This window comes from Herpailurus yagouaroundi, unplaced genomic scaffold, assembly GCF_014898765.1.
Source record: "Herpailurus yagouaroundi ecotype Mexico unplaced genomic scaffold, PumYag 77, whole genome shotgun sequence".
Classification (NCBI taxonomy): Eukaryota; Metazoa; Chordata; class Mammalia; order Carnivora; family Felidae; genus Herpailurus; species Herpailurus yagouaroundi.
In genome coordinates this window covers 93,663,390-93,689,409 of record NW_024412388.1, presented here as the reverse complement: position 1 = coordinate 93,689,409, position 26,020 = coordinate 93,663,390, and the positions used below count along the sequence as shown (strand labels likewise).

The 26,020-nt window shown below is 41.4% G+C and overlaps 1 protein-coding gene across 4 annotated transcripts; it reads left to right on the top strand.

Annotated features, from left to right (window-relative positions):
* Window positions 1-542: 542 nt before the first annotated feature.
* CLCC1 (chloride channel CLIC like 1) lies at window positions 543-25,945 on the top strand. Of its 4 annotated transcripts, none has more exons than XM_040471179.1 (11): window positions 543-621; window positions 10,071-10,211; window positions 10,630-10,731; window positions 13,770-13,877; window positions 16,321-16,542; window positions 16,784-16,924; window positions 18,526-18,619; window positions 20,098-20,195; window positions 20,455-20,601; window positions 22,859-23,200; window positions 24,620-25,945. In XM_040471179.1, exons 2-11 carry the CDS (start codon window positions 10,083-10,085, stop codon window positions 24,875-24,877), a joined length of 1,641 nt encoding a protein of 546 aa, XP_040327113.1. In that variant the 5' UTR covers window positions 543-621; window positions 10,071-10,082; the 3' UTR covers window positions 24,878-25,945. The 4 variants fall into 4 exon arrangements, with proteins under 4 accessions (XP_040327113.1, XP_040327116.1, XP_040327114.1 ...); XM_040471180.1 differs by lacking the exon at window positions 543-621 and adding an exon at window positions 702-974; XM_040471181.1 differs by lacking the exon at window positions 543-621 and adding an exon at window positions 702-979.
* The last annotated feature ends 75 nt before the right edge of the window (window positions 25,946-26,020 follow it).

Here is a 26,020-nt window from a genome sequence, read left to right as displayed (position 1 = left end):
TCTCTCTCGGTCTGAAACGTTAAAAAAAAAATTTATAAAAAAAATTGTAATAAGCAACATGCACACTTAAGTGTACCACATTACACATTTAAAAAGCATTCAAATTTGTTGCCAGTAACTCTTGTGTACTTCTCATTTCTTCCTAGTTTGTAAAACTCATCATTTCGTCTTTGGAGTTTCCTGAAACTGCCAGGGTAGCAGTTAAAGACAAAAACAAACAAAATTTACAATTTCCAATTACACCATAGTGAGCATGTCCTCCTCCACGCCCATACATAGGACTATCCTCGTCGTTCATTATACCTTACTTAAACAATTATTGTAGATGTTGCACATTCGGACTTACAAAATACATCAATACTAAGAAAACACGCTTCCCATTCGTATACATTTGGCTTCACTTGCAGAGAGCTCAGCTAGCTGATCCAAGTAAAAAACCCTGGCCTAAACCTAGCCGACAGAACCAGGCCCCGCCCCCTCGGCGGGCCAATCAGCCGCGCGCCCGGAAAGGACGCACAGCTGCCAGCCGAGTAAGTCGATGAGGCGGTGCCAGAAACCAGGCGCCCGCTGAAGCGTTCGGCGGCTCCGCTAGGCGGCTCGCCATCTTTTCCAGCAGGCCGGGTAGGTGCCCTTCTTCCCGAGACGCAGGCTGGTGACCCGGCCTTGAGTCGGCGCGGTCGGGTGTATGTGCGGGGGGCGGATTACGGCTTCGGCCCCGGCGGGTTGGGCGGGCGCTGCCCGGGGCAAGGGGCTGCGCTCTCCCGGGCTGCTGTGCCTGGATCGGCGAGGACTGGCCGCCTTATCTTCGGGAGCAGCGCGGGCTGCTGGGGAGTTACACGGTTCAAAGAGCGGCCTAGGGAAAGGGGCAGCAACTGCAAAGCCAGAGTCGAGCGAACGCTGAATTTCCTGGGCTTCAGTTATCTCTGAAAACTTTACGCAGCGTTTGATCGAACACCGCCAGCGGAATAGCTCGGGTTTGGTTGTAGTCAATTTTTAAAACTTCAAATCTGATTTGAATATAAGGATTAGAGATACATATTTATGAGTGGGTGGTGAAAAACAATTCATATTTTCTCCATGGCAGTGGTTATGAAGGTGTGGTCCCCAGATTAGTGTCATCATCGCCATCTGGCAGGTTGTTAGAGACGCAGATTCTCAAATTTGAGAGCCATGACTCCAGCAAACCAGACATAGGCACACGAACTAAATTGCGAACTCCTGACTTTTGTGCCATGCAACTTCTTGGTTAATACAGAATTTGACTCAAGTTAGTCTTGTCTTTCTCATACATGTGTAATTCATTGAAATCAGATACTTTTCTTTGCTGATTTCCACTCAGTAGCTGTAACTTTCCTTGGAGATCTCAGTCTTTCTTGGTAGCTCTCCACTCAAGTTATTTGTTATCCCAAACTGTAAAATGAAGATGACAGTACTACTTCCAAGAGTTTTTGTGAGGACTGAATGAATGAATGTATGTAACAGTGTTTGGCATGTAGTAAGAGGACTATATATAATATATATAATATATACAATAATTATATATATTTATTATATGTTTTATTATATTATATATTTATATGTTATATATACTTGTTATATATATTTATTATATAATAATTTTGATATTAGTGTCAAAGCCTGAAGCAGATGAGAAAGGTGATTTAAAGTAAGCTTATTAGTCACTGTCAAGTAGTAGAATCACAGGTGCCCCTCATTAAACTAAACCAACACAGGATGGTTACTTTTCCTTAACACTTTGCTGCTCAGAGTGTGGTCTGTGAGCCAATGTCTCTGCCATCACTAGCAGCTCTTAGAAATGCAGAATCTCAGGCCCACGTCAGATGTATTCAATCAGAAGCTGTTTTTAACAAGATCCCCAGCAGGTTTAGATGCAGCTTTGTTTGGAGGAAGTGTGAGATCAGCTATAAGATTGCTCAAGGAGTTGCAGCCTTCAGTCAGTGACCACCGGGATTTGGCAGGAGGACTTGAGTTTGCAGCTGGTTCCACTCTTCTACCTCAGCTCCTGGTCTTGCATAATTTTTCATTTCTAATTCCTAGTCCTGGATAAAGCTCTGGATCTGCTGATCATTATTGGAGAAAGTAGCATAATTGCTAGTAGCATGACTTTGTAGGGGTCATAGTCAAAACTCAGCTGCTCAAAAGGTTGTGGTTTTTTTTTAAGAAGTGGCTTTTTTTTTAATGTTTATTTATTTTTGAGAGAGAGAGCGTGCACAGGGGAGGGACAGAGAGAGAGGGAGATAGAGGATTCAAAGAAGGCTCTGTGCTGAGAACAGAGAGCCGAACGTGGGGCTTGAACTCACAACCTTAGCTGAAGTTGGGTGCTTAACCGATTGAGCCACCCAGGTGCCCCTGCTTGAAAGGTGTTTGATTCATCTCCCTTTACATAATGCTCCCTATAGAGCTGTTTTCCCAAATCTCCATTCCTGCATCCCAGCTTCCTCACCCAGTGACATTCCTGGCTTCCTAGTGGATCATTTCACCATCTTCTTGATACATGTAATAATGTGAACTCTGTCACCTTCTCTTCTTTTTGCTTTAGAACCTTTATTTCCATTCCTCCTTATTCATTTCTGTTTATGAAGGAGGGTAAAATCTTGTTGCCTATGAAAAGCCTTTTCTGTAGACTTGATTTTATACACTGCCATCTTCTCAGAGCTTCTGCTCCATTCAGAGATGCCCTTTGTCACCTACCTAGTTCTTCACTGCTTAGAATCAGGTTTCTCCCTATTAGTCTGTGAAAGTCATTTCGCAGATGACCAACGAATTAAGCAATCCTGTGTGTTTTTTCCCCCAGACTTTATTTTTCTCAGCTTCTTTGAAGTATTTATTAACAGTTGACTAATGCCTCTTTCAAATTAAGCTCCTCTCAGTTTCTACACATTGCATTTTTTAGCTTGTCTTCTACCGTGCTTATTAGTCTTAAGTGTTTTCTTTTGTGTTTGGGCCTTCTCAAGTCTTTATTCCTTAGTTTAACTCCTCCTGCCCCCCCCCAATAAAGTATACAGTCATCCAGTATTTCTAACAGTCTCTAGAGCGTGACAGGGATCCTAGGATACCTTTCCCACTGTTATTTTACTTCGTATTTGGGTTTTACATTTTTTTTACATTTACATTGTGGGGGGGGGGATGAGAGCGAGCAAGCAAGCGGCGGAGGGACAGAGAGGTAGTGAGCAAGAGAGAGAATCCCAAGCAGGCCGCTGTACTGTCAGCACAGAGCCTGAGGTCAGGCTTGATCCCACGAACCATGAGATCATGCGTAACCTGAGCTGAAATCAAGAGTTGGACACTTAATTGACTGAGCCACTCAGGCTCCCCAGTTTTACATTTTTAAACATAAAAAGTTGTGGGGTAAAAAGAGTTGTGGGTGTTTTGTTTTTATTAGTGGTTTACTTAATTAGTATATTTGAGGGGCGCCTGGGTGGCTCAGTCGGTTAAGCGTCCGACTTCAGCTCAGGTCACGATCTCACGGTCGGTGGTCGGTGGGTTCCAGCTCCGCCTCGGGCTCTGGGCTGATGGCTCAGAGACTGGAGCCTGCTTCTGATTCTGTGTCTCCTTCTCTGTCTGCCTCTCCCCCATTCATGCTCTGTCTCTCTCTGTCTCAAAAATAAATAAAAATGTTAAAAAAAAATTAGTATATTTGACCAGTTCCTTTGCTCATCATTGTTTCTTTTATTCACACCTTTTCTCATTGAGGTTAAACTTCTTTAACATATCAAGAGTCTGTGGGTTGGAATCTTTCTTAGTCTTTTTATGTCTGAAGAAATCTGTGTTAGTTTGCTATACCACATACCACCAAATTCCACAGATTGGTGGCTTAAACAACAGAAGTTTATGTTCTCACAATTCTGGACACTAGAAATCCGAGATCAGGTTGTCGGCACAGTTGGTTTCTTCTGAGGCCTCTCTAGGCCTGTGGATGGCTGCCTTTTTCCTGTGTCCTCCTATCTTCTCTCTGACCTGTGTCCAGATTTCTTCTTCTTATAAGGACACCAGTCATATTGGATTAGGGCTGATGCTAATGACCTCTTTATGACTTAATTACCTCTTTAGAGACACTATCTCCAAATACAGTCATATTCTGTGAAACGGGTTTAGGATTTCATCGTATGAATTTTAGAGGTATACAGTTCAGACCATAACGGTATCTCATTCTTTCCCATTTTAGAAAAGGCGTTTGTAAAATCTGAAGTACATATACAGAAAAATGTCTAAAATATTAATGTTCTTATCAAATTTTTAAAAAGCATACACCTATGTGACTACTATCTAGATTAAGAACTAGAACACTTGTTGGGGCACCTGGGTGGCTCATTTGTTGAGTGACTTCAGCTGAGGTCATGATCTCTTGGTTCATGGTATTGAGCCCCGATTCGGGTTCTGTGCTGACAGGCAGAGCCTGGAGTCTGCTTTGGATTCTGTGTTTCCCTCTCTCTCTGCCCCTCCCCAACTCATGCTCTGTCTCTCCCCATCTCTCAATGAATAAATGTTAAAAAAAAAAAAAAAAAAAAAAAAAAAAAGGAACTAGAACACTGTCAATATCCCAGAAACCTTCCAGAGGTTTTCCCTTGTCTCCTTGATCTCAGAGGGAAAGATTTCCGTATTTATCAAGTGTAGTGTTTGCCTATAGTACTCTATCTGGCAGTTTTCTTTTATTCGTGGTTTGCTAAGTGTTTTAATCAGGAATAAGTTTATCCTGTTTCATTTTTGATTTGGGGGAGGGGCTTCTCTTTTTCTTCATTAATCTTACTATAGGTATATCAAACTTTTTTAGTCATTTCAAAGAACTAACTTTTGGCTTTATTTTCTCAATTACGAGTTTCCTAAATTTTTTACTCATGTTTATTTTTTAATTTTTTTTTAAGTTTATTTGAGAGAGAGAGCACACACGAGTGAGCATGAGTTGGGTGAAGGGAGAGAGAGAATCCCAAGCAGTCTCTGCACTGTTGGTGCAGAGCCAGATGCAGGGCATGGCTGATTAAGTCATTGGCCATGTGATTGAAATCAGTCTCTACTTTCCTTCCCTCCGCTGAGGTTGGATGGATGAAAGTTCCAACCCTCTAATCCTGTGCTTGGTCTTTCTGATGACCATCCTCCACCTTGAAGCTACCTTGGGCCCAACCTAGTCACCTCATTAGCACCTCATCACAGACACTGCCATCACTCAGGAAATCTCTACGGCATTTGGAGGAACTGTGGTCAAAGACCAGATATCCTTTATTATGTGGCAGGGACCCTCTGCACATAATAAAGGGGTTCTGTCTCTCTGCAGCTTTCTCTGCCTTGGTCCCCCCAGATACTCAGCTCTGTTTCCTCTGTTTTCTGGGCTCTGCCTGAGTTCCCCCTCCCTGTGCTCATGGCCTGGAAACTGTTAAGACAGTAAGCTGGGGCAATGGAAGGACTGTCTGTGTTTGTTTCCCATTTTTCTTTCTTTTTTTTTTTTTAATTAAACATTTTTTAAATGTTTTATTTATTTTTGAGAGAGAATGGGGTGGGGTGGGAGACAGAGAGAGGGAGACACAGAATCCAAAGTAGGCTCCAGGCTCTGAGCTGTCAGCACAGAGCCCAACACGGGGCTCAAACTCCTAAACTCTGAGAACGTGACCTGAGCCAAAGTTGGACGTTTAACTGACTGAGCCACCCAGTCGCCCATTTCCCACTTTTCAAAGACAATTAGCCTTGCTCACCTAGTATCCAATGTCTTGAAAATTGTTGTCTCATAGATTTTGTGCAGAGGTTTTGGTTTTTCAGGCAGGAGAGTACATTTGTCCCCTGCTACTTCATCTTGGCCAGAAGTAGGAGTCTAGAGAGTGCTTTGGAGTATGGTGTACTGTGCACCTTGACCTTCCTGCTCTTTGAATGCTTCAAATTTTCTCCCCACTCTGATCTTTACGCTTGCTATGCCCATTCTCTAGATGTTCTTTTCCCAAGTCTTCTAAGGTTAGCTTCTTACCATTTTTCTGCTTAAATGTCGTTGTGGTTATCTACTGCTGTGTAACAAACCACCTCAAAGTTTAGAGGCATTTAAACATTTTATTCTTATGATTCTGTAGGCTTATGGGGCTTGACTGGACTCATCTGTGTAGCTCTTTTATTCCACATGATGTTGGCTGGGTCACAGGTCCAATACTGTGGGATTGGACTGGAACTACCAAGACGGCTCATTCACATGGCTGGCCATTGATGTTGGTTGCCAGCTGGGAGCTTAGCGTGTCCCAACACATGGCCTCTCCATGTGGCTAGGTCTTCTCACAGTATGGCAGCTGAGGTCCAAGAGCAGGTGTTCCAAAGTGATAAAGTAGAAGCAGCTGGGTGTCATATAGGCCAGGCCAGGCCAGGCCCGGCCCAGAACCAACACAGCATCACTTCTGCCACAATATTTTGGCTAAATATTGTGAACCTGTGTAAAACATTTGTGCATAAGAGACTTCATTTTGTGACTGAAACTTCATCCTGTTTTTATTTATTTATTTTCTTCATTGTTTAGAGAGAATGCAGGGGGTGGGGGGGAGAGGGACTGGGGTGGAGAGAGAATCTTAAGCAGGGTCCGTCTGGGGCTCAAGTCTGGGATCATGACCTGAGCTGAACTCAAAGAGTCAGATGCTCAACCAACTGAGAGCCACCCTGGTGCCCCATTCATTCTGTTTTTGAAACAGGAATTGCATTCCACCGTTGAACTGGGCAAGGGCATATGACTGAGCACCTGACTGCTGTATCTGTATTTTTAACAAAAATTGGTCACTCTGCAAAAGGGACTTTGCTAGCAACTAATACAATATACCTAGAAAGCCAATGAATTATAAATTGTAATGGTATCTCCCAGTTACAATACTTGGGAAACAACTGATGTAAGGTATTTTGTTTCCTCCTTTTTCTTATAAAAACCCCTTTTTCGGGGTGCCTGGGTTTCTGACTTCGGCTCAGGTCATGATCTCACGGTTTGTGAGTTTGAACTCCGCGTCGGGCTCTGTGCTGACAGCTCAGAGCCTGGAGCCTGTTTCAGATTCTGTGTCTCCCTCTCTCTCTGACCCTCCCCCGTTCATGCTGTCTCTCCCTGTCTCAAAAATAAATAAACGTAAAAAAAAAAAATAAAAAAAAAACCCTTTTTCACTGCAGTGGGGCCACAATTTGGGCTTTTCCCCAAATTATAGTTCTAAGCCCAAAATAAATGCTTTTGTATCAGTTCTTCCTCTCTTCTCGGTTGACAGTGGTCACAAGGTTAGCCCAGATTTGGGAGGAGGGAAAATAAACTCCATCTCTCGCTGGGGACTTGACAGCATTTGTGGCCATCTTTAATCTCCTCAGAGACCTTCCCTAACATACTCAACATTTCCTAACTCATCCATACCATTGACCCCCTTTATTTTTTTCACAGCACATATCACTACCTGAAATGATATTTATTTTTTGGTCAAGTTACTGTCCCATCCTGTCCCCCATCCCCGTGTGCTCCTCCCTCCATGTAGCTTCTTAACAAATCGTGGCCGGTCTAGCGTCTTGGTATCCCTGTCACATAAGACAGTGCCCAGTATCCAGTAGGTATTTAGTAAATGCTGTACAAACGAATGCCTGACTTTCCCCCAAAACCATGTACTCATTCTCAATTTCTTTTTGAGGTTAATAATACCATGTTTTTGTAGTTGGTCAGCCTTGAAATCTTGGTCATGCCTGCCATCTTTCTTCTCTTTTGTGCGTTCAGTAGCTGAGGCCTGTATGTATAGCCAATCTTCAGAATGTGATTCAGCATCCTTTTGCTACTTCAGCCTCCTTGGAGGACTCTCAGAATCCAGCTTTTCCCCCTCATTCTGTACACTTAGTGCTACCTTCATCTTCCCCAAATGTAGCTCCCATGCCTTTGAGAACTATTAGCCGAGAAGTCTGGCCATAACCTTTCACATCAGCATTGTCACTACAGCGTTGCCATCCCGCCATCTTCCTGTCTATCTCCCACCATGTCCATCCTCTGATGGTTTCGAAGGTTCACTTTGCTCCTCTGCCTCCCTTACCTTGCACACTTCCCGGTCTATTTCCCACACCCCATTCCTCCATGAAATCGTGCCCGTGTCTTCCAGTCAGAGACTGGCCTCTGAAGCCTCTAAACCTCTAAAACCTTGTGAATCCCTGTATGGCTTTGACCATTTGCAGCTTAACACTTACTGGGTATCTCATGCACCAGCCACTGGGCTAGGCCTTGGGCTTGGAGAGGTGGAGGGGACAAGATGGAGAGCCATCAGGAAGGTGAATTCCGATACCTTCCCCTGGAAAAGTTCACTTTGTAGCACAGTGGTTTTCTATCCTGGCTGCGTATTGAAACCACCTGAGGCGCTTTAAAATTCTAGTGCCTGGGTCCCACATGTAAGAGATTCTGATTTAATTGGCCTGAGATGTGGCCAGAAGATTGGGATTTTTAGAAGCTCGTCAGGTGATTCTTAACACACAGCCAAGATGGGCAGCCACTGTGCCAGTGGAAGAGACTGGCCAATAAGTGGCTAATTTTGTTGTGTGTTGTGCTGGAAGAATAAAGAGAGCACTCGGGGAGCACAACGAAGTGTTTAATTTAGCCTGGAGCTACTTTATTTCTACAGGTAGACTATAAACCCAGGGCTTTCTCATCTTAGAATTCTCTTATTTGATTTTTATTCATAGTAGGTATAAGATAAGGTGTCCAACAGAACTTTCTGCAGTGATGGAATTGTTCTATGTCTGTACTGGCAGGCACAGGCCCCGTGTGGTGTGTGAACACTTGAAATGCTGCTAGCATGATTGAGTAACTGAATTTTTAATTAATGTAATTTAAATTTAAATAGCCACAAGTGCTTGGTTGTTTATGTATTGGACAGTGTTGAATAGAAGAGGTATTAAGTATTGAAATGATTTGGGGCACCTGGGTGGCTCAGTCGGTTGAGCATCCAACTCTTGATTTTGGCTCAGGTCCTGATCTCAAGGTTTGTGGGTTTGAGTCCCACATTGGGCTCCGCGCTGTTGCTGTGGAGCCTGCTTGGGATTCTCTCTCTCTCTCTCTCTCTCTCTCTCTCTCTCTCTCTCTCTCTCTCTCGCTCTCCCCCCCCCCCCCCACCCCCCCCCCCCCCCCCCAAAAAAAATAAAAAAACTTAAAAAAAAAAAAGATTTGACAGTGTTTCTGCCGAGGCTTAGCTGAAGCAGGTTACTTTCTCTGAAAGGTTTGGGAGTTCAGTCACCTCATTTGAATCTTAATTTTATACTTTTCTAATTTTACATGTGTTAAAAAAAATTGGGGGGAGAGGGTTTGCTTAAATACCTGTTTATTTTAAAGCAGTTTTACTGATAAATGATTCACATACTGTATATAATTCACCGATTTAAAGAGCATGACTCGGCAGTTTTTAATGTATTCACAGATAATTGCAACCATTACCACAGTGAGTTTTCGATCATTTTTCATCACCTTAGAAAGAAGCCCTGTATCCTTTAACTACCAACCCTCTGTTATATCCTCAGCCCTGAGGACCTACTAATCTACTTTCTGTCTCTCTAGATTTTCCTGTTCTGGCCATTTCACGTAAATGGAATCATATTATGGTCCTGGGTGACTGACTTCTTTCACATAGCATAGTGTTTTCAAGATTCGTCCATATTGTAGCACTTATCAGTATTTGATTCCTTCCATGGCCTAATAAGATTCCTTTGTATGGCTAGACGACGTTTTAGTTATCCATCAGTTGATAGACATTTGAATTGTTTCTGCTTTTTGGCTATTGTGAATAATGTGGCTGTAAACATTTGTGTATCAGTTTTTGTGTGGATAGGTATTTTCATTCCTTGGATATAAACCCGGGAATCGGATTCTTCTGAGTCTTATGAAAAATTCTTACTTTCTTTTTGTCTTGGCAAAAATATGTGTGTATATGTTTATATGTGAATACCGTTTTACTGAGTATTTTTATTTCAGTTATTATTCAGAAAGAAAGCATTATCTTAACACTAGAAGGAAGTAGATAGCCTTTATTACCAAACCATGTCTTCTAAAAATAATTCTATTTCATTATATCTATTAAATTTTTTTTTTTTTTTAGCCTTCATGCAGGATGCTGTATTCTCTGCTCCTTTGTGAATGTCTGTGGCTTATAACTGGTTATGCTTCTGATGATGACTGGATTGATCCCACAGACATGCTTAACTATGATGCTGCTTCAGGAACAATGAGAAAATCTCAGGTATTAAAAGAAAAAGAAAAGCGTGTGTGTATGTAAGACCTTCCCAGGTCTGTACTGGAAATAGTCCACTTCGATTGCTGTTTTTCACAGAGCTGTGAGAATTGTGTATCAGTGACTAGTAGCCGTGCAGATTATCTCCCTGACCTGCTTAATCTAGAATGATTTCAATCCCACCTGGTTATTTTTGTTTTGAATTGGAACGTAAAGCCCATTGAGCAGCAACTAATTTGATTTTAGCTCTTAGTATAGAAAGTTGAGACTCTTTCTTTTTTGATGGTTCAATACAGTTGAAGAATATAACAAAGTCATAAAATGAAGTCAAATTTTAGTCTTAACTATAGGTTTTACAACTTAACTATAGGTTTTAGTCTTAACTATAGGTTTTATAAAGGAAATAAAAATCTCTGTTTTGCTTTAGGTGAAATATGATGTATCAGAGAAAAAAGATGTCAGTCCTGACTTGTCATGTGCTGATGAATTGTCGGAATGTTATAGCAAACTTGATTCTTTAACTCATAAGGTTAGAATTTTTTTTAATTCATGAATTTTATATTCATAGTATGTTTAATTGCTGTTTCCTATATTTGCTAACATTATATATGCTTCTGTGTACTGTACAATTGATATATAATTTTTTTTTAGTTATTCTGAACTTTTTTAAAAATAGTACTTTTATTTTCCTGTAATAACATTTATTTCACCATGTTTTAATTATTTCTTTATGAGATGAACATTTCTTTTTTTTTTAAATATATGAAATTTATTGTCAAATTGGTTTCCATGCAACACCCAGTGCTCATCCCAAAAGATGCCCTCTTCAATACCCATCACCCACCCTTCCCTCCCTCCCACCCCCCATCAGCCCTCAGAGATGAACATTTCTTGGGATCAAGAATGTTTTATTTACTTTTTTAAGATTTTATTTTATTATTTTTAATGTTTTATTTATTTTTGAGAGACAGAGTGCGAGTGGGGGAGGGGCAGAGAGCAAGGGAGACACAGAATCCGAAGCAGGCTCCAGGCTCTGAGCTGTCAGCACAGAGCCCGATGCGTGGCTCAAACCCACGAACCGTGAGATCATGACCTGAGCTGAAGTTGGATGCTTAACCGACTGAACTACCCAGGTGCCCCTATTATTATTTTTTTATTTTTAAGTAATTTCTACACCCAATATGGGGCTTGAACTTACAACCCCGAGATCAGGAGTCCCATGCTCTACTGACTGAGCCAGCCAGGCACCCCTGTTTTAGTCATTTTTGATTCTCTGTCACCTGTCACAGTGCTTGGTCATAGACTCATGACAAATGTAGCCCACGAAGAAATGGGCCTATGATCATCTGATGAGCATAAGAATTACTCTTGCAAATATAAGGGATTATTATAATTTGGTGTGTGGTAGCTATTCCTTCATTTATTCAGTCCTTTTATTTGTGAGACTGAAGTAGAGATGATGAGAAAGGAAATAAGTCACTATTATTAAGGGTTTGAATGTGTGGGGTGGGGTGGGAACCAACCTCTTGGCTGTGGAGACCATGAGCTGGTGGCCCCATGGAGAGGCCTTGGAAGGAGAGGGGGTGACAGGGGCCCAGCAGTGCTCAGTGCTCCAACCAAGGCAGTGACAAGGGTTGAAGAGGGAAATGTGGGACTTCTTCAACGTGGAATAGGCAAATTTGGGTAGCTGAGGGAGAAGGGAAAGGGATGGAGTGAAGGACAGAGGTTTCCAGCTTGAGACACTGGGAGAGCTTGTGAATGGAGACACAGAGATCTCGATTATGGATCTGTAAGCACTGCTGTGGTGCTAACCGGCTGTGAATGCTGTCTCACCCAATGCCAGTAAAGTAATGCTTGGATAAGATTTGCCTCAGTTTAGTTGTGTTTTGTAGTATCATTGAGTTTCTTTGGCTGCACACTAGGAAACGCAGAAATGCCTTTTTACAGAAATTTTTTATTCCATTCTTTGCAACATGGGCTCAAAATTGTAAAAATATGATTGGCAAAATGGAGTCTTGAGTTCTTATTTTTTTAATTTTTATTTATTTATTTTTCTTAATGTTTATTTATTTTTGACAGAGAGAGAGGCAGAACATGAGCAGGGGAGGGGCAGAGAGGGAAACACAGAATCCAAAGCAGGCTCCAGGCTCTGAGCTGTCAGCACAGAGGCCGACGTGGGGCTCGAACTCACAGACCGTGAGATCATGACCTGAGCCCAAGTCGGACGCTCAACCGACTGAGCCACCCAGGTGCCCCTTGAGTTCTTATTTTAAAAAACATTGTCTTCGGGGCGCTTGGGTGGCTCAGTCAGTTAAGTGGCCATCTTTGGCTCAGGTCATGATCTCACAGTTCGTGACTTCAAACCCCACGTCGGGCTCTGTATTCACTGTACAACGCTTGCTTCAGATCCTCTGTCTCCCTCTTTCTGGCCCTCTCTCTCTCTCTCTCTCTCTCTCTCTCAAAAATAAACGTTAAAAAAATTATAACATTCCCTTTTGGACGCCTGGATGGCTCAGTTGGTTAAGTATCTGACTCTTGGTTTCGGCTCAGGTCATGATCTCAGTCTGTGGGGTGGAGCCCCAAGTCAGGCTCTGTGCTGACAGCGTGGAGCCTGCTTGGAATTCTCTCTCTCCTTCTCCCCCTCTCCCACTCATGCACATGCTCTTGCTCCCTGTCTCAAAATAAAACAAAAACAAACAAAAAACCCCACACATTCTCTTAAAGAGAAATTTAAAAGGTTTTTAAACCTTGCCTGCAAGCAGAGGAAGCTGCCACATGACTTCTCAAGTGTCCTATCCTAAGTCTGAGTGTAACGCTCGGTTATTCTGTTTATCATCTGAAGCCTGTTTCCATGCTAACTCAACTCATGGTCCACACTCAATTAGAAAATAAAAGTTGCTTATCACAGGTTCTAATGTCTGTAAGATAGGTACTACCCTCACCTAGCAACTTGACCACTGTGGTGTCAGTAGAGCTAGGTTCAGAGGAAATCTGAATGATGAATTACATGCTGAGGGGTTGCAATGTGTAGGACACTCTGGAGAAGCCATGTTCCTGCCCTTCTGAAGCAGCCCATACATAGAGTTGGAGATGATCGACCATTTACAGGAAAAATTGATAAAAGGCCAAAAGTAATATGCACATTCAAGAAACTCCTTGCTGGGCCCTTCATTTCAGCTTCTGGCTTCCTCTTGTGTGTTTCTCTTTCTATCTCTCTGTTTCTTATTCTCTTCCTTTCTTCTTTTGTTCCTTTGTTCATTGAATCATTACTTTGGAATTGGGAAGGGCAGATGGTCCTAGATGTTCTGCTCATCCACATCTCTGCCTCCTTGCTTCATGATTTTTAGCTTTAAAATTGCCAGAGCCAAGTGCTGAACGCGTGTTCCTCATTTGTTGCCTTCCTGCCCTTTGCAAAGAGAACCCACGGAAAGTAGGAAGTTCTACATTTTCATATAGTTGATAATCACAAGCTCCTACCTTGATCTTGATGGGATCTCTAGGCTAGAAACTTGACCCTTACATTAAACTTTGATGCTAACTAATGTTGAATTTATTCTGTGATTACAGATCAGTGAGTGTGAAAAGAAAAAGAGGGAAGACTATGAAAGTCAAAGCAATCCTGTTTTTAGGAGATACTTAAATAAAATTTTAATTGAAGCCAGGAAGCTCGGACTTGTGAGTATTGATGTGATATTCATCAGTGTGGTGGATCTTTTCATTATTTATTAATTTCACATGGGAGGAGGTGCTTTAAATTTGCTATTTGAACTTTACTAAATGGTTGGAAATGACTTGGCAAGGACATTCTTATTTTCTACCACTTACACACTTTCTCATTCTTGTGATGTAAGATCATTCTGTGTTGAGAAAGACAACAATGTTTTTTAAGTAGTTTCCCTCCATCGCGGAAGCTTTTTACTATGTCAAGTACTACTTTGTAGAATTGCATATCATGTGCATATTGTTCATAATTAATGTTAGGATTCCAGTTTTTAGAGTCATTGTTTTCACTCTGGAGATTCAAAACATCAAGAAAAGTGAATTTTTTTTTTTAATGTTTTTCTTTCACTCAAGAGAGACAGAGAGTGAGCATGGGAGGGGTAGAGAGAGGGGGAGACACAGAATCCGAAGCAGGCTCCAGGCTCTGAGCCGTCAGCACAGAGTCCAACACGGGGCTTGAACTCATGGACTGCAAGATCATGACCTGAACTGAAGTTGGACACTTAACCAACTGAGCCACCCAGGTGCCCCTAAACATCAAGAAAAGTTTTAAGGGGAAAGGAATGTTAGATGAATATTTAATCATCCCACCTTATTTTGGAAGTGAAAAAGCAGATGTTCTCATACACGCACCATTTAATTCAAGTCTTACAAGTGTGTGGGGTGAGGACACAGATGAAGGCAGAAAATACCTACGATGGAAATATTTAATGTAGTGTTTTTTAAAAATAGTAATCGATGACTGCTTTTTTAGCTCAGTGATGACTTGTGATACTACATGACACTTTGTTTTCTTCTGATTTTATATTTGCTTTTTATATAAATATCTGTATTCTTAAAAAAAAAGAATATTCTATTTGTGTTAACTGGTTAATGAAAGTAAAATGTTTGTAATGATTTTGCTAACCTGAATACATGCTAATAAAAATAGTTATAAATATGTATGTTCAGGGGCGCCTGGGTGGCTCAGTCGGTTGAGCAGCCGACTTCTGCTCAGATCATAATCTCATGGTTTGTGAGTTCGAGCCCCGTGTTGGGCTCTGTGCTGACAGCTCAGAGCCTGGAGCCTGCTTCGGATTCTGTGTCTCCCTCTCTCTCTGCCCCTTCCCCACTCATGCTCTGTCTCTCTCTGTCTCAGAAATAAATAAACATTAAAAAAAAATTTAAAAAAAAATATGCATGTTCATAGAAACTCCAGTTGGGCTGTTTTTCGAGATTCTTTTTCTCTTTTGTATTACTGCATATTTTAGGACTTTTGAAAATTCATTCAGATGGAAAGTCATAAATGAATCCTAAAGTAAACAGCTCATGTTCGTTATTTCTGGATTCCATATTTCCGAATTTGTGTACACACTGAACTTCTTTTGTGACCCCAGAGTTAATCCTTGCAGAGCTTTTGTGTTGCTCAGACATGCACAGAGCAGCACAGCATTTGAATTGTCTGGTGCACCCATTCCCAGCTGAGGCTGCGCAATGCTGTGTTTTGCCTTGTTTCAGTTCTCAGACTATAAACAATTACTTTTTCATGCTTTATTTAGTGCCACATATTTCACACTTACGCTGATGTTGTTATTTGGCTGTTTAAAACAATGCCCAAGATTAGGGGCACCTGGGTAGCTCAGTTAAGTGTCCAGTTCTTGATGTTGGTTCAGGTTATGATCTCATGGGGTTGTGGGATCGAACCCCGTATCAGGCTCCATGCTGAGCGTGTAGCCTGCTTTAATTTTTTTTTTTTTAATGTTTATTTATTTTTGACAGACAGAGTATGAGCGGGGGAGGGGCAGGGAGAGAGGGAGGCACAGAATCCGAAGCAGGCTCCAGGCTCTGAGCTGTCAGCACAGAGCCTGACGGGCTCGAACTCACAGACTGCGAGATCACATGTAGCCTGCTTTAGATTTCTCCCTCTCTCCCTCTGCCCCTCTCCCCTACTCATGCACTCTCAAAAAAAATTCCCAAGAAAAATCCTGTCCAGTGCCTCCGAACACATGAAGGCTGGGATGTGCCTTACAGAGAAAAATATGCGTGTGAGATAAGCTTCATTTGGGCATGAGTTACAGTGCTGTTGGCTGTGAGTTAAGTGTTAATCAACAACATTAAATGAGGTACCTTTAAGTAGAAACACCCATTAAAGGGCTATGCATTGACAAGCTGATGAAAATGTGTTTGGAACCTGACCGTGTATTTCCTGTAGGATCCATGGTTCAGTATTTGTTGACTAGCGTCCGAGGTGACTTTATAGAACAAAATCTCTGGTTTGTATGTGAGAAAAATAGGTGGATAGTATTATCCTTATTTTATACATGTGAAATAAGAATCACATACATATTTAGTTCCAGACTGGCTGTTGTCTTAAAATGTTTCTCTCTTCTATTGTTTGTTTTTGACAAATTTAATTCAGCCTGAAGAAAACAAAGGTGATGTGCATTATGATGCTGAGATTATCCTAAGAAGACAAACCTTGTTAGAAATACAGAAGTTTCTCAGTGGAGAGGATTGGAAGCCAGGAGCCTTGGATGATGCACTAAGTGATATTTTAATTAATTTTAAGCTTCATGATTTTGAAACATGGAAGTGGCGATTTGAAGACTCTTTTGGAGTGGATCCGTATAATGTGTTGATGGTAAGATGGGATGAGGGGGACGTAAGTAACAGCTCAGCTTTAAAAATCCCTTAAAATCTCCACCATGATTGTCAGGAGCCTGTATGGAGACCCTCCTGCTGTACTGAGGAGCGTGCGGCAGAAGAGTACACACGATTCGGCCTAGGAGTCCGGTTCTTTGGTCTCTGTTGACAGTTCCCATTTTCTGGTGGGGAGGATGGTGTGGCAGTAACTTTGCTTTCCCCTTCTTCCTGTTTTTGAGGTGCTTCTGTGTCTGCTCTGCATCGTGGCACTGGTGGCTACCGAGCTGTGGACCTATGTGCATTGGTACACCCAGCTGAGACGGGTTTTATTCATCAGTTTTCTCATCAGTTTGGGATGGAATTGGATGTATTTATATAAGGTATTAAATACGCGGGAGGCTTTAAAACATTCAAATGTCATTTCATAATAGAAGAAGAAGACCGTGCATCAAGAGCTGATACATAGCCTTCCTGAGGGCTGGAGGCAGTGGTTGGAGATGAGGTGGGGGAGGAAACTGGCAGCTGCTCACCTGCACCTGGTGTTTTGGGTCCTTGACCAGCTGGCGTGGTCCTCGTCCTCACAGCCCAGTTCCTGACGGTGGCAGCTGGGCAGCTAAATCAGAATAAAGCTAGGTAGATAGATTGTTTAAAATTTTATGTAGGTAATTTAGGGTATGTCCTTTTATTCTTTGCCAGAAAAGATGTCAAAAGATTATTTTTTAAAAGTTCGGTTATTTTCTGAATATGAAAGCAATATGTTGATGGTAGACACACCATCAACAAAAATAAAACATAAAAAAAATTTTTTTTAAATAAATTTCAGTTCTTTCAAAATTGGGATCATACTGAATACAGAAAGTCAAATGAAGCACTATTCTTGCCAAAATAGCATAACCAATGAAGGGCAATTTCAGATCGTTTTCGCAGGGTGAGTCAGGTAGCAAAGTGTTTTTGATGCATTTATCTGATTTAAGTCCCTGTGATACATCCTTAACTTTTTGCTCTAAGTTCTGCAGTTTCTAGAACTAATTCTTCACAGATTAAAGGAAGAAAGTTTGGTTGAATATTATTATCTTGGTGATTCCCCCCAGGGCTTTTATATATAAAAGATATAGTATCTTTATATGGACCATTTGTGCTGAAAATCATCCAGAGTAAAACACTTTATTGTGAATTGTAAAAAGAAAATGAGAAGTAGTTATTTAATTTATATATTTTGGGATGTGCTGTGAATTATATTTGAACTGATATTTAAAAAAATTTTTTTAATATTTATTTTTGAGACAGAGAGGTGGGGGAGCGGCACAGAGAGAGGGAGACACAGAATTGGAAGCAGGCTCCAGGCTCTGAGCTGTCAGCAGAGCCCGACATGGGTTTCGAACTCACGAACCGTGAGATCATGACCTGAGCTGAAGTTGGACGCTTAACCGACTGAGCCACTCAGGTGCCCCTTGAACTAATTTTTTAAAACAATCTTTTTAGTACAAAGGTTTTCCTTTCTCATCAAAAGTATGTACAAAGAAGGCAACTATAATTCTTTATCCTCACTTGTTGTATTAAGACTGTGCTTTGAGGGCACCTGGGTGACTCAGTTAAGCGTCCATCTTCAGCTCAGGTCACGATATCACAGTTCGTGGGTTCGAGCCCCACTTCCAGCTCTGTGCTGACAGCTCAGAGCCTGGAGCCCGCTTCAGATTCTGTGTCTCCCTCTCTGTCTGCCCCTCACCTGCTCATGCTCTGTCTTTCTCTGTCTCTCTCAAAAATAAATAAATGTTAAAAAAAATTTAATTGAAAAAGAGACTGTGCTTTGCCATGAACTGAAAAGAGCTACTATTTTAAAATAATACGTTTTTTTTTTTGTATCGAAAAAAATGTGAACAGTCTGGGGTCTGGTACAGACACTCTTTGAAGTAAGGTTTTGGATATGTAGACATAACCTCCTGTTAGTGGCCGCTCACAGCTCCCTCTTGGTGTTGGTCAGCTAGCCTTCGCACAGCATCAGGCCGAGGTTGCCAAGATGGAGCCGTTAAACAACGTGTGTGCTGAGAAGATGGACTGGATTGGAAGTCTCTGGGGTAAGGTGTTGGTTCACTGGGCCTTATTTTTAGTAGAATTTCCGAGGAGGAGAGAACATATTAGTAATTACAGAGAAATGATAAAATGCCGGAAAGACGCTTCCCATGACCAAATGAATCTTCAGTATCAGAAGAACATGCCAGAAGCATCGGGTTTCAGACCGTGACACCTGTGCTCATGTAACATCACAGGGAAGGAATAGGAACTGTCTTTGCCGGCTCCAGTGTCACCTGTCTTCTCCATTGGACCATGATGGAGCCTGTGCTCATGTCGTTCATCTAGTCCTTAGGAAGAGGGTTCGGCATGTTTATTAAAGAAGTGAATCGTGTTTATATAAATTAATATTCAGCTTAGACTTAATCTCCTGATAATGACTTATGAAACCTTATATTGTAACTTTACTAAACATTTTTTAAATAAGAGGAAAATTGACTTTTTTTTAATCTCACAGACTTTATAAATATTCTCACTAATGTGACTGTCTTTACTTCTGTATATCTAGCAATAGGAATGGTTTAGTGTTCAAAGGCACTTTATAAATGCATGTCTGTAATAGCTGACCCAGAATAGACTCTCGGCAGATTATACAAAACAGGGTGTCCAATTAGCGTTTCTTCAAAAGTTATGGGAACTAAACCAATCCAGCCTGGCTTCCTGGCTGTAGGAGACAAGTGAATATATCCTCTAGCCCAGGCTAGTATGCAATGTACTGTGTACATACATTTAGAAAAATTGGGAGAACTAACGTTCTTTATTTTGTAAAGTAAGAATTGGTTTCTTTTTTTAATGTTTGTTTATTTTGAGGGAGAGAGAGAGAGAGCAAACAAGTGGAGAAGGGGCAGTGAGAGAGAATCCCAAGCAGGCTGTGCACTAGCAGCTTGGAGCCTGCTTGAGATTCTCTCTCTCTACCTCTCCAGAACCTGCTTGGGATTCTCTCTCTCTTTCTCTCTCTGTCTCTCTGTCTCTCTCTGCCCCACTCCCACTTATGCTATCTCTTTCAAAATAAATAAAACTTGAAATTTTATTGAGATAATTCTAGATGCACACGTAGTTGTAAGAAGTAAAACAGATCCTGTGCCCCCTTTCCCCATTATCCCCAGTGGAACCATCTTCCACAACTATAGCAACACAGCATCACAGCCAGGATATTAACTTCCACATAATCCAGCGATCTCTGATTTCCCGTTTTCCTTGGATTCATTTGTATGTATAAAGAACAGTTTTTAATGTTTACTGTTTAGAAATTTTCATAAAGTATGTTTTATCTGCATAAGACTTGTATAATTTGAGGGGATTTTTAAACATTTTGGGCATAAGGTGAAAACTTTTTAAATCAGTGTTATAGGGAGTCTATTTGTACAGCAGTTAAAATTGGTTGGCGGCAGGGACAGGGACAAAACCAAAATGTCTTCTTTGGGAATGAAATGCAACTTTTTTTTTTTTAATGACTCAGTGTTTTGTCTGTTTCTCTAAATAGAAGTGTTTAGAAGTTCATGGACCTATAAGGATGACCCATGCCAAAAATACTATGAGCTCTTGTTAGTCAACCCTATTTGGTTGGTCCCACCAACAAAGGTATAGAACACATTTTGTCAAAATTACTTATACAAAGTCAAAAATCCCTTGTATTTATTAAAAGTTAGTGTTTTTACCGTCATTTTGCTAATAATAAACCTTTGCTCTAGAAAAAATACTTCCGTTACAAATGATTTTCACATTAAACGCATTTCAGTTTATGAACATAATTTCATCCCAGTGCACAGCGAATTTTGGCTTGTTCTGTGCACTCAACCATTTGAGGGAAAAATTAAGTTGCTATTATGTCTTGTTTTAGGCACTGGCAGTTACGTTCACCAACTTTGTCACGGAGCCATTGAAACACATTGGAAAAGGAGCTGGTGAATTTATTAAAGCGCTCATGAAGGAGATGCCAGTATTACTTCACATTCCCGTGCTGATAATTATGGCACTGGCTGTCCTGGTTAGTACACGGCACTGTTGACTGTTAACACGACTTGCAGGAAAAAGGCAGTTCTAAAATTGCAGACTTTTTTTGCTGTGGTAAATCAGGCTAAATCATGCTTAATGGTATGAAAAGATGAGTTTAAAGTGATGTGGATTTATTTATACTTACGTATGTATTCTTACGTGTATAAGCAAGGAGATGATTCTCAAGTTTGATTGTGGGTGTCATGGCAGGGACTTCGAGTAATAACACCCTTTTAAATTTGTTCTTTAACTTGTTGAAGTAATACAGATGAAATCAGTTGTTTTGTCCTCTTTGAGAAAGGGGGCCTTGTTTCAGTCTGAGTTTTTGCAGCCCTGAGAAGGGAAGGGCATTGGCTTAAGCGCAGAATCAGGCAGGGATGTAGAAGAAGGTGTTGTACTGGGAAATAGTTTGGGGATCCAGGAACAGACATTGATTATGTAGAAACATTATTCGTCATTCATCCACGGCCTCTTCAGCTTTCTTATTGTTGATTTTCAGCCCTTACCCTAATGAAGTAGTTGTCACATAAAACAAAATACAAAGAACCCAGATGTGCCATGGGAAAAGCCAAGTTTGTATCTATAAAGAAATTAAGCTATTTAAAATGTACAACTTTAAATAATTTGCAGCATTGACTTTCTATGTTGGGTGTGAATATACACAACACGTGAGCAATTATCAGACGATTAGTACCTTCCAATTTTAATTATTAAATTAAAAAGGATTATCTTCCCTAAGGGTACAAAATTTACTATGCTTTATTCATTTTGAAATTGTTCCTGTTTTGTTTTTGTTTTTTGGGCTTGTGATTTTAGGAGTCAGGTTTAGGGGGATAATTTTGTTAGGTGACATTGTGTAGTAGTGCAGATTTCCCTTGACTTACGGGGTTACATCCCAATAAACCCATTGTAAGTTGAAAATACCATACGTCAAAAGTGCATTTACGATACCTAGCCTACAGGACGTCATAGCTTAGCCTAGCCTGCCTTAAATGTGATCAGAATGCTTATGTTAGCCTGCAGTTGGGCAAAATCATCTAACACAAAGCCCATTTTATAGTAAAGTGTCAAATATCTTGCACAGTTTATTGAATATTGTACTGAAAGTGAGAAACAGAATGGCTGTGCGGGTAAGGAGTGATTGAGGTGAAGGGGTTGTTCATCCTTGTGACCGCGCGGCTGACCGGGAGCTGCCCTGCCCAGCATCACCAGAGAGGAGCGTACCTGAAATCGTTAGCCCAGGAAAAGATCCAAATTCTAAATTTGAAGTACAGTTTCTGCAGAATGCGTATCACTTTCTCACCATTGTGAAGTCTAACAGTTGTAAGTTGAACCATTGTAAGGGGTGGACTCCCTATAATCTAGTGTCTGACAAAAGCCCATCATCTCTTGATTCATCTGCCTGCGGAAAGGGCTTTTACTGCTTCTGTCTTCAAATAGTTTCTCTAGCTCAGTGATTTTCAAATTTCTTATTCTCAGGACCTTTTTGTACTCTTAAGAACCAAAGCCCACAAAACAAACAAAAACGGAGGACCACGAAGAGCTCCTATTTATGGTGGTTTTGTTCATTGATAGTTTACCATATTAGGAATTAAAACTAAGAAAAATTTAAAATTCACGTCTACACGAGCACACTGTCCATGAGCTGTCAGAGTGAGGAAGTCATTCCAGCCCCAGAAGATTCCACACTCAGAAGGGAAGAGTGAGAAAGACTAAGGTCTTTGAAGTAGAAAAAAGTTTGACCTCACAGAATCCCTGAAACTGCCTCAGGGATCCCCCTCGGGGTCCCTGGGCCACACATTGAGAAATGCTGCCTAGGTTTTCTCATGAAATGGGACTCAAAGCCTGTTGGAAACTTACCCTACCTGAGAATGTTTCCATAATGATGTGCAATTCTGACTTTTAGCAATTACCTTATATGGTGGGTGTGAAAATAGACAACTGATGAGCAGTTATCAGTTAGTACCTTCCAATTGAAGTTTCTAGACTTTAGCCAAACTTCCCTTGGGACAATTCATTCAGAATGTGTTCAGCTGATTGAAATGTCTACTTAAATGTGATTTCTCACATTTTATTGGCTATTCTGGCCCAGTATTAATCTAAAGAAGAGATCTCTAATGAAACAATAGTGAAATGAATACGTCTCCAAATGTCACAAGTCAAGTTAGGTAATTTTGTTAGCATCCTGAATAATTTCATTGTGAGTCAGCCATTAAATACTCAGGACTATGTATTTCTTTTCCTTCTAGAGTTTCTGCTATGGTGCTGGAAAATCAGTTAATATGCTGAGACAAATAAGTGGTCCCGAGAGAGAACCACCCCGGGCACTTGAGCCAGGTGACAGAGGACGGCAGAAGGAAGTTGATTATAGACCCCATGGTGGAGCAGGTGATACAGATTTCTATTATAGAGGCCCGATCGGCCCCGTTGAGCAAGGCCCTTATGACAAAACATATGAGGGTAGAAGAGATGTTTTGAGACAGACAGATGTTGACTTGAGACTTAAGACTGGCAACAAGAGCCCCGAAGTGCTCCGGGCATGTGATTTACCAGACGCAGAGGCGAGAGAGCATCCCAAGGCGGTACCCAGTGTAAGTCAGCAACTGTTCATTTTGCCGTCCTGTCATGCTAGGCCTGAGTGCTTCCTACAGAGCTTCTGGTTAAGCGTTTTTTCCTCTCTTAACTTTCACAGTTAATTATATCGTTATTGATATAATTGTTTACTCTCTCCTCCTTTCTAGTCAAAAGTTTGGCCTTCTCAGAAGAGATAAAGCTAGATTTGATTTTTATGTAAAGTACTATTTAACAAGTTAGAACAGGTGGTAGTTCATAGGAAATTTCATTAGGAAACCGAGCGAGCATGACTAAAATTTCTACCCGTAAAGAGCTCAGAGAGAAGTCCCCACTGAAGGCCTAGAGCCCTGGGGAGCCCGCAGGAGAGCCCTAAAGGCTCAGCTGGGCGGAAGAGTGGGCGGGGAGGGGCCACACCACACTTTCCCAAGTCTTTGGTATCATTGGCTGGCTAGAGTCTACTTTCTACCTGCCGAATTTTGAGGTGTTTTCTCTACATTATGGGCCATTTGAAGAGACATTGCCGTTTCTGTTTGTGAGAGGAATTTATAGTTGTCATTTGCAAAGTTCAAGTTGCAACTGTAAACCTTTGAGAAATAGCTGTGAGTGCAGAATCTAGGAAATTATAGAATCCCTTCCATGGAGTTTCTTATAAGAAGAATAAACATACCTGCGTACATCTAGAAAATTTTCAGATGTGCCTTTCAGCTTTAATAGGTAATGGTAAGATACCGTTCATCCCAAGCCTCAAGTGACTTCCCATCTCACTTAAAGGGAAAGCTAGTTATCATGGTGACCCGGGGCTCCCTTGATCTGCCCACAGCCCGGCTCTGTTGGCACACTGATCTCTTCTCCTCCTGCTCTCCTGCTGTGCTTACTCTCCTTCAGCCACAGGAGCCTCCTCACTATTCCGTGAACTTACAACCTTTGTACTTGCTGTTCCGTCTAGAAGGCCATTCCCGCATATTCACATGGTTCATTTCTTCAGGCCTTTACTCCTGTATCACCTGATGTAAACCCAGTGTGTAGTTTGTTAATTTGTTGCTTCTTTCCCCCAAGCTAATTGGAAGTTCCAGTGAGGGCGCAGGTTTTGTCGGTTTTGTACCTGCTGTATCCCCAGCACATAGAACTTAATACAGACTTAATAAATAATTCAAATGAATTACTCTCACCAGGCAAGAGGAGTTAGCAGTACTGTTTACCAGTCCTCTTGTCCCTTCCTAAACCTGGGTCACTAGACCACCTGCCATATCCTCCGTGCCCCTGCCCCATTCCTCCGTGTATAGTTCTGTGAGGCTTAATAACATCTGTATCCTTACAGTACAGCACTGGAGCTGAGATTTGAAAGAGTTCCAAGTTTGATACAACAGATTTGCATAGGAACTTGTTAAACATGTTTGATTGCATTAATTAAACAATTAAAATGTAATTCTCTACAGCATAAATTTCCTGTTTTGGATGCAAAGCCCAAAGAGATTGGAATCCCAGGAGAAAGCACACTGCCAGAAAGCAGCACTGAAAGCAGCCAGTCCACTAAGCCCGTCGCTGGTGCAGAGACATCAGAGAAGGTGGAAGGTACATCTGCGGAGGAAAAGGGCCAGCTCAGGACCGAGGCCAGAGGCAGCCCAGAGGAAGGCGGTGGTGCATCCAGCCCCGCCAGCTGTGGAAAGGACCTGGATGCTGGCCCATGTGGCTAGAGGAACACAGACTCGGACCACAGCTCCAAGGTCATCTTTGGGTTTTGTAAAGTATACTCTTCACAACCGTGCACTCTTCTCTACACATATTCTGACATTTACTATACAGGTGCCAACTTCTACATTAACATTTTTATTGACCATCAGGACGAATGAATACACATGTATTTCTGTTTAGTTTTTAATCTTTTGTCAGTGTAATTTCATTTTCATATTGAAACCTCCCAAAAAGTTTTAAAGTGTTAATTTTGGAACGGGATCTCATCGATGAACACATGGCAAGTATCACTGATTTCAAATAAAGAGGTCAGTTTGATTCAGGGGACAGTGAAAAAGTTGATGGTTCACAGGCTTAGATAGGAACCAACTAGCCAACGTGCGTGGTGCCTAGCGGAGAAGCCCGAGGACACCTACCTTAGTTAATAATTTGTTGTCATTGGATTCGATATGTTTCTGCAAGTGGGAGTACCCAAAAATAGTTTTTAAGGAGAGTCCACTGTGGTCAAGTTTACTCTCGTCATGCACTTCGGTGTCTTCATGCAGCCATGGAGTGTGTGTCCGTTTGTCTCTGTGTAGGCTGCCTTAGCTCATCATGGCTTTGTCATTCCCTATCCCATCTCCATCTCTCAACTCTCCCAGCGATGACTGGGCCCGCTTCCTGGCCACCTATCTTAACTTTACCCTCAGCTAAGAACTGAAGATTGCCAGGAGAATTGAGTTATTAGCACAGCTTAAGTCGGTAATCTGGGTTTTACATAGTCCGTAGACTTTGAGAATAGCTCTATTTCAATATGTACTTTACACATTGGTCAAGTACATTATTTTTGCTAAACAGCATAATCTCTCTACATCCCTGGTCAAATACTAAAAAATGCCACTGTCAAGATTTTTAAAAACTTACCTCAGCAAGAGGGTGTCAAATTTAACGTTAATACTATTTTCTAGTTTAATCTTGCAAACATCTTTAGTATTTCATCAAAAAGGTAGTATTCCCCCCCCCCCAATACAACAGAATTTTGTATAAAAATTTGTAACATAGTAGGTATGTAATATATGAACTAATGCAAAGGATGCCTGCAGTTTGGGGATTTTTGAACATCAATACATATAAAGGCCTCTCTTGTGGCACCTGGGTGGCTCAGT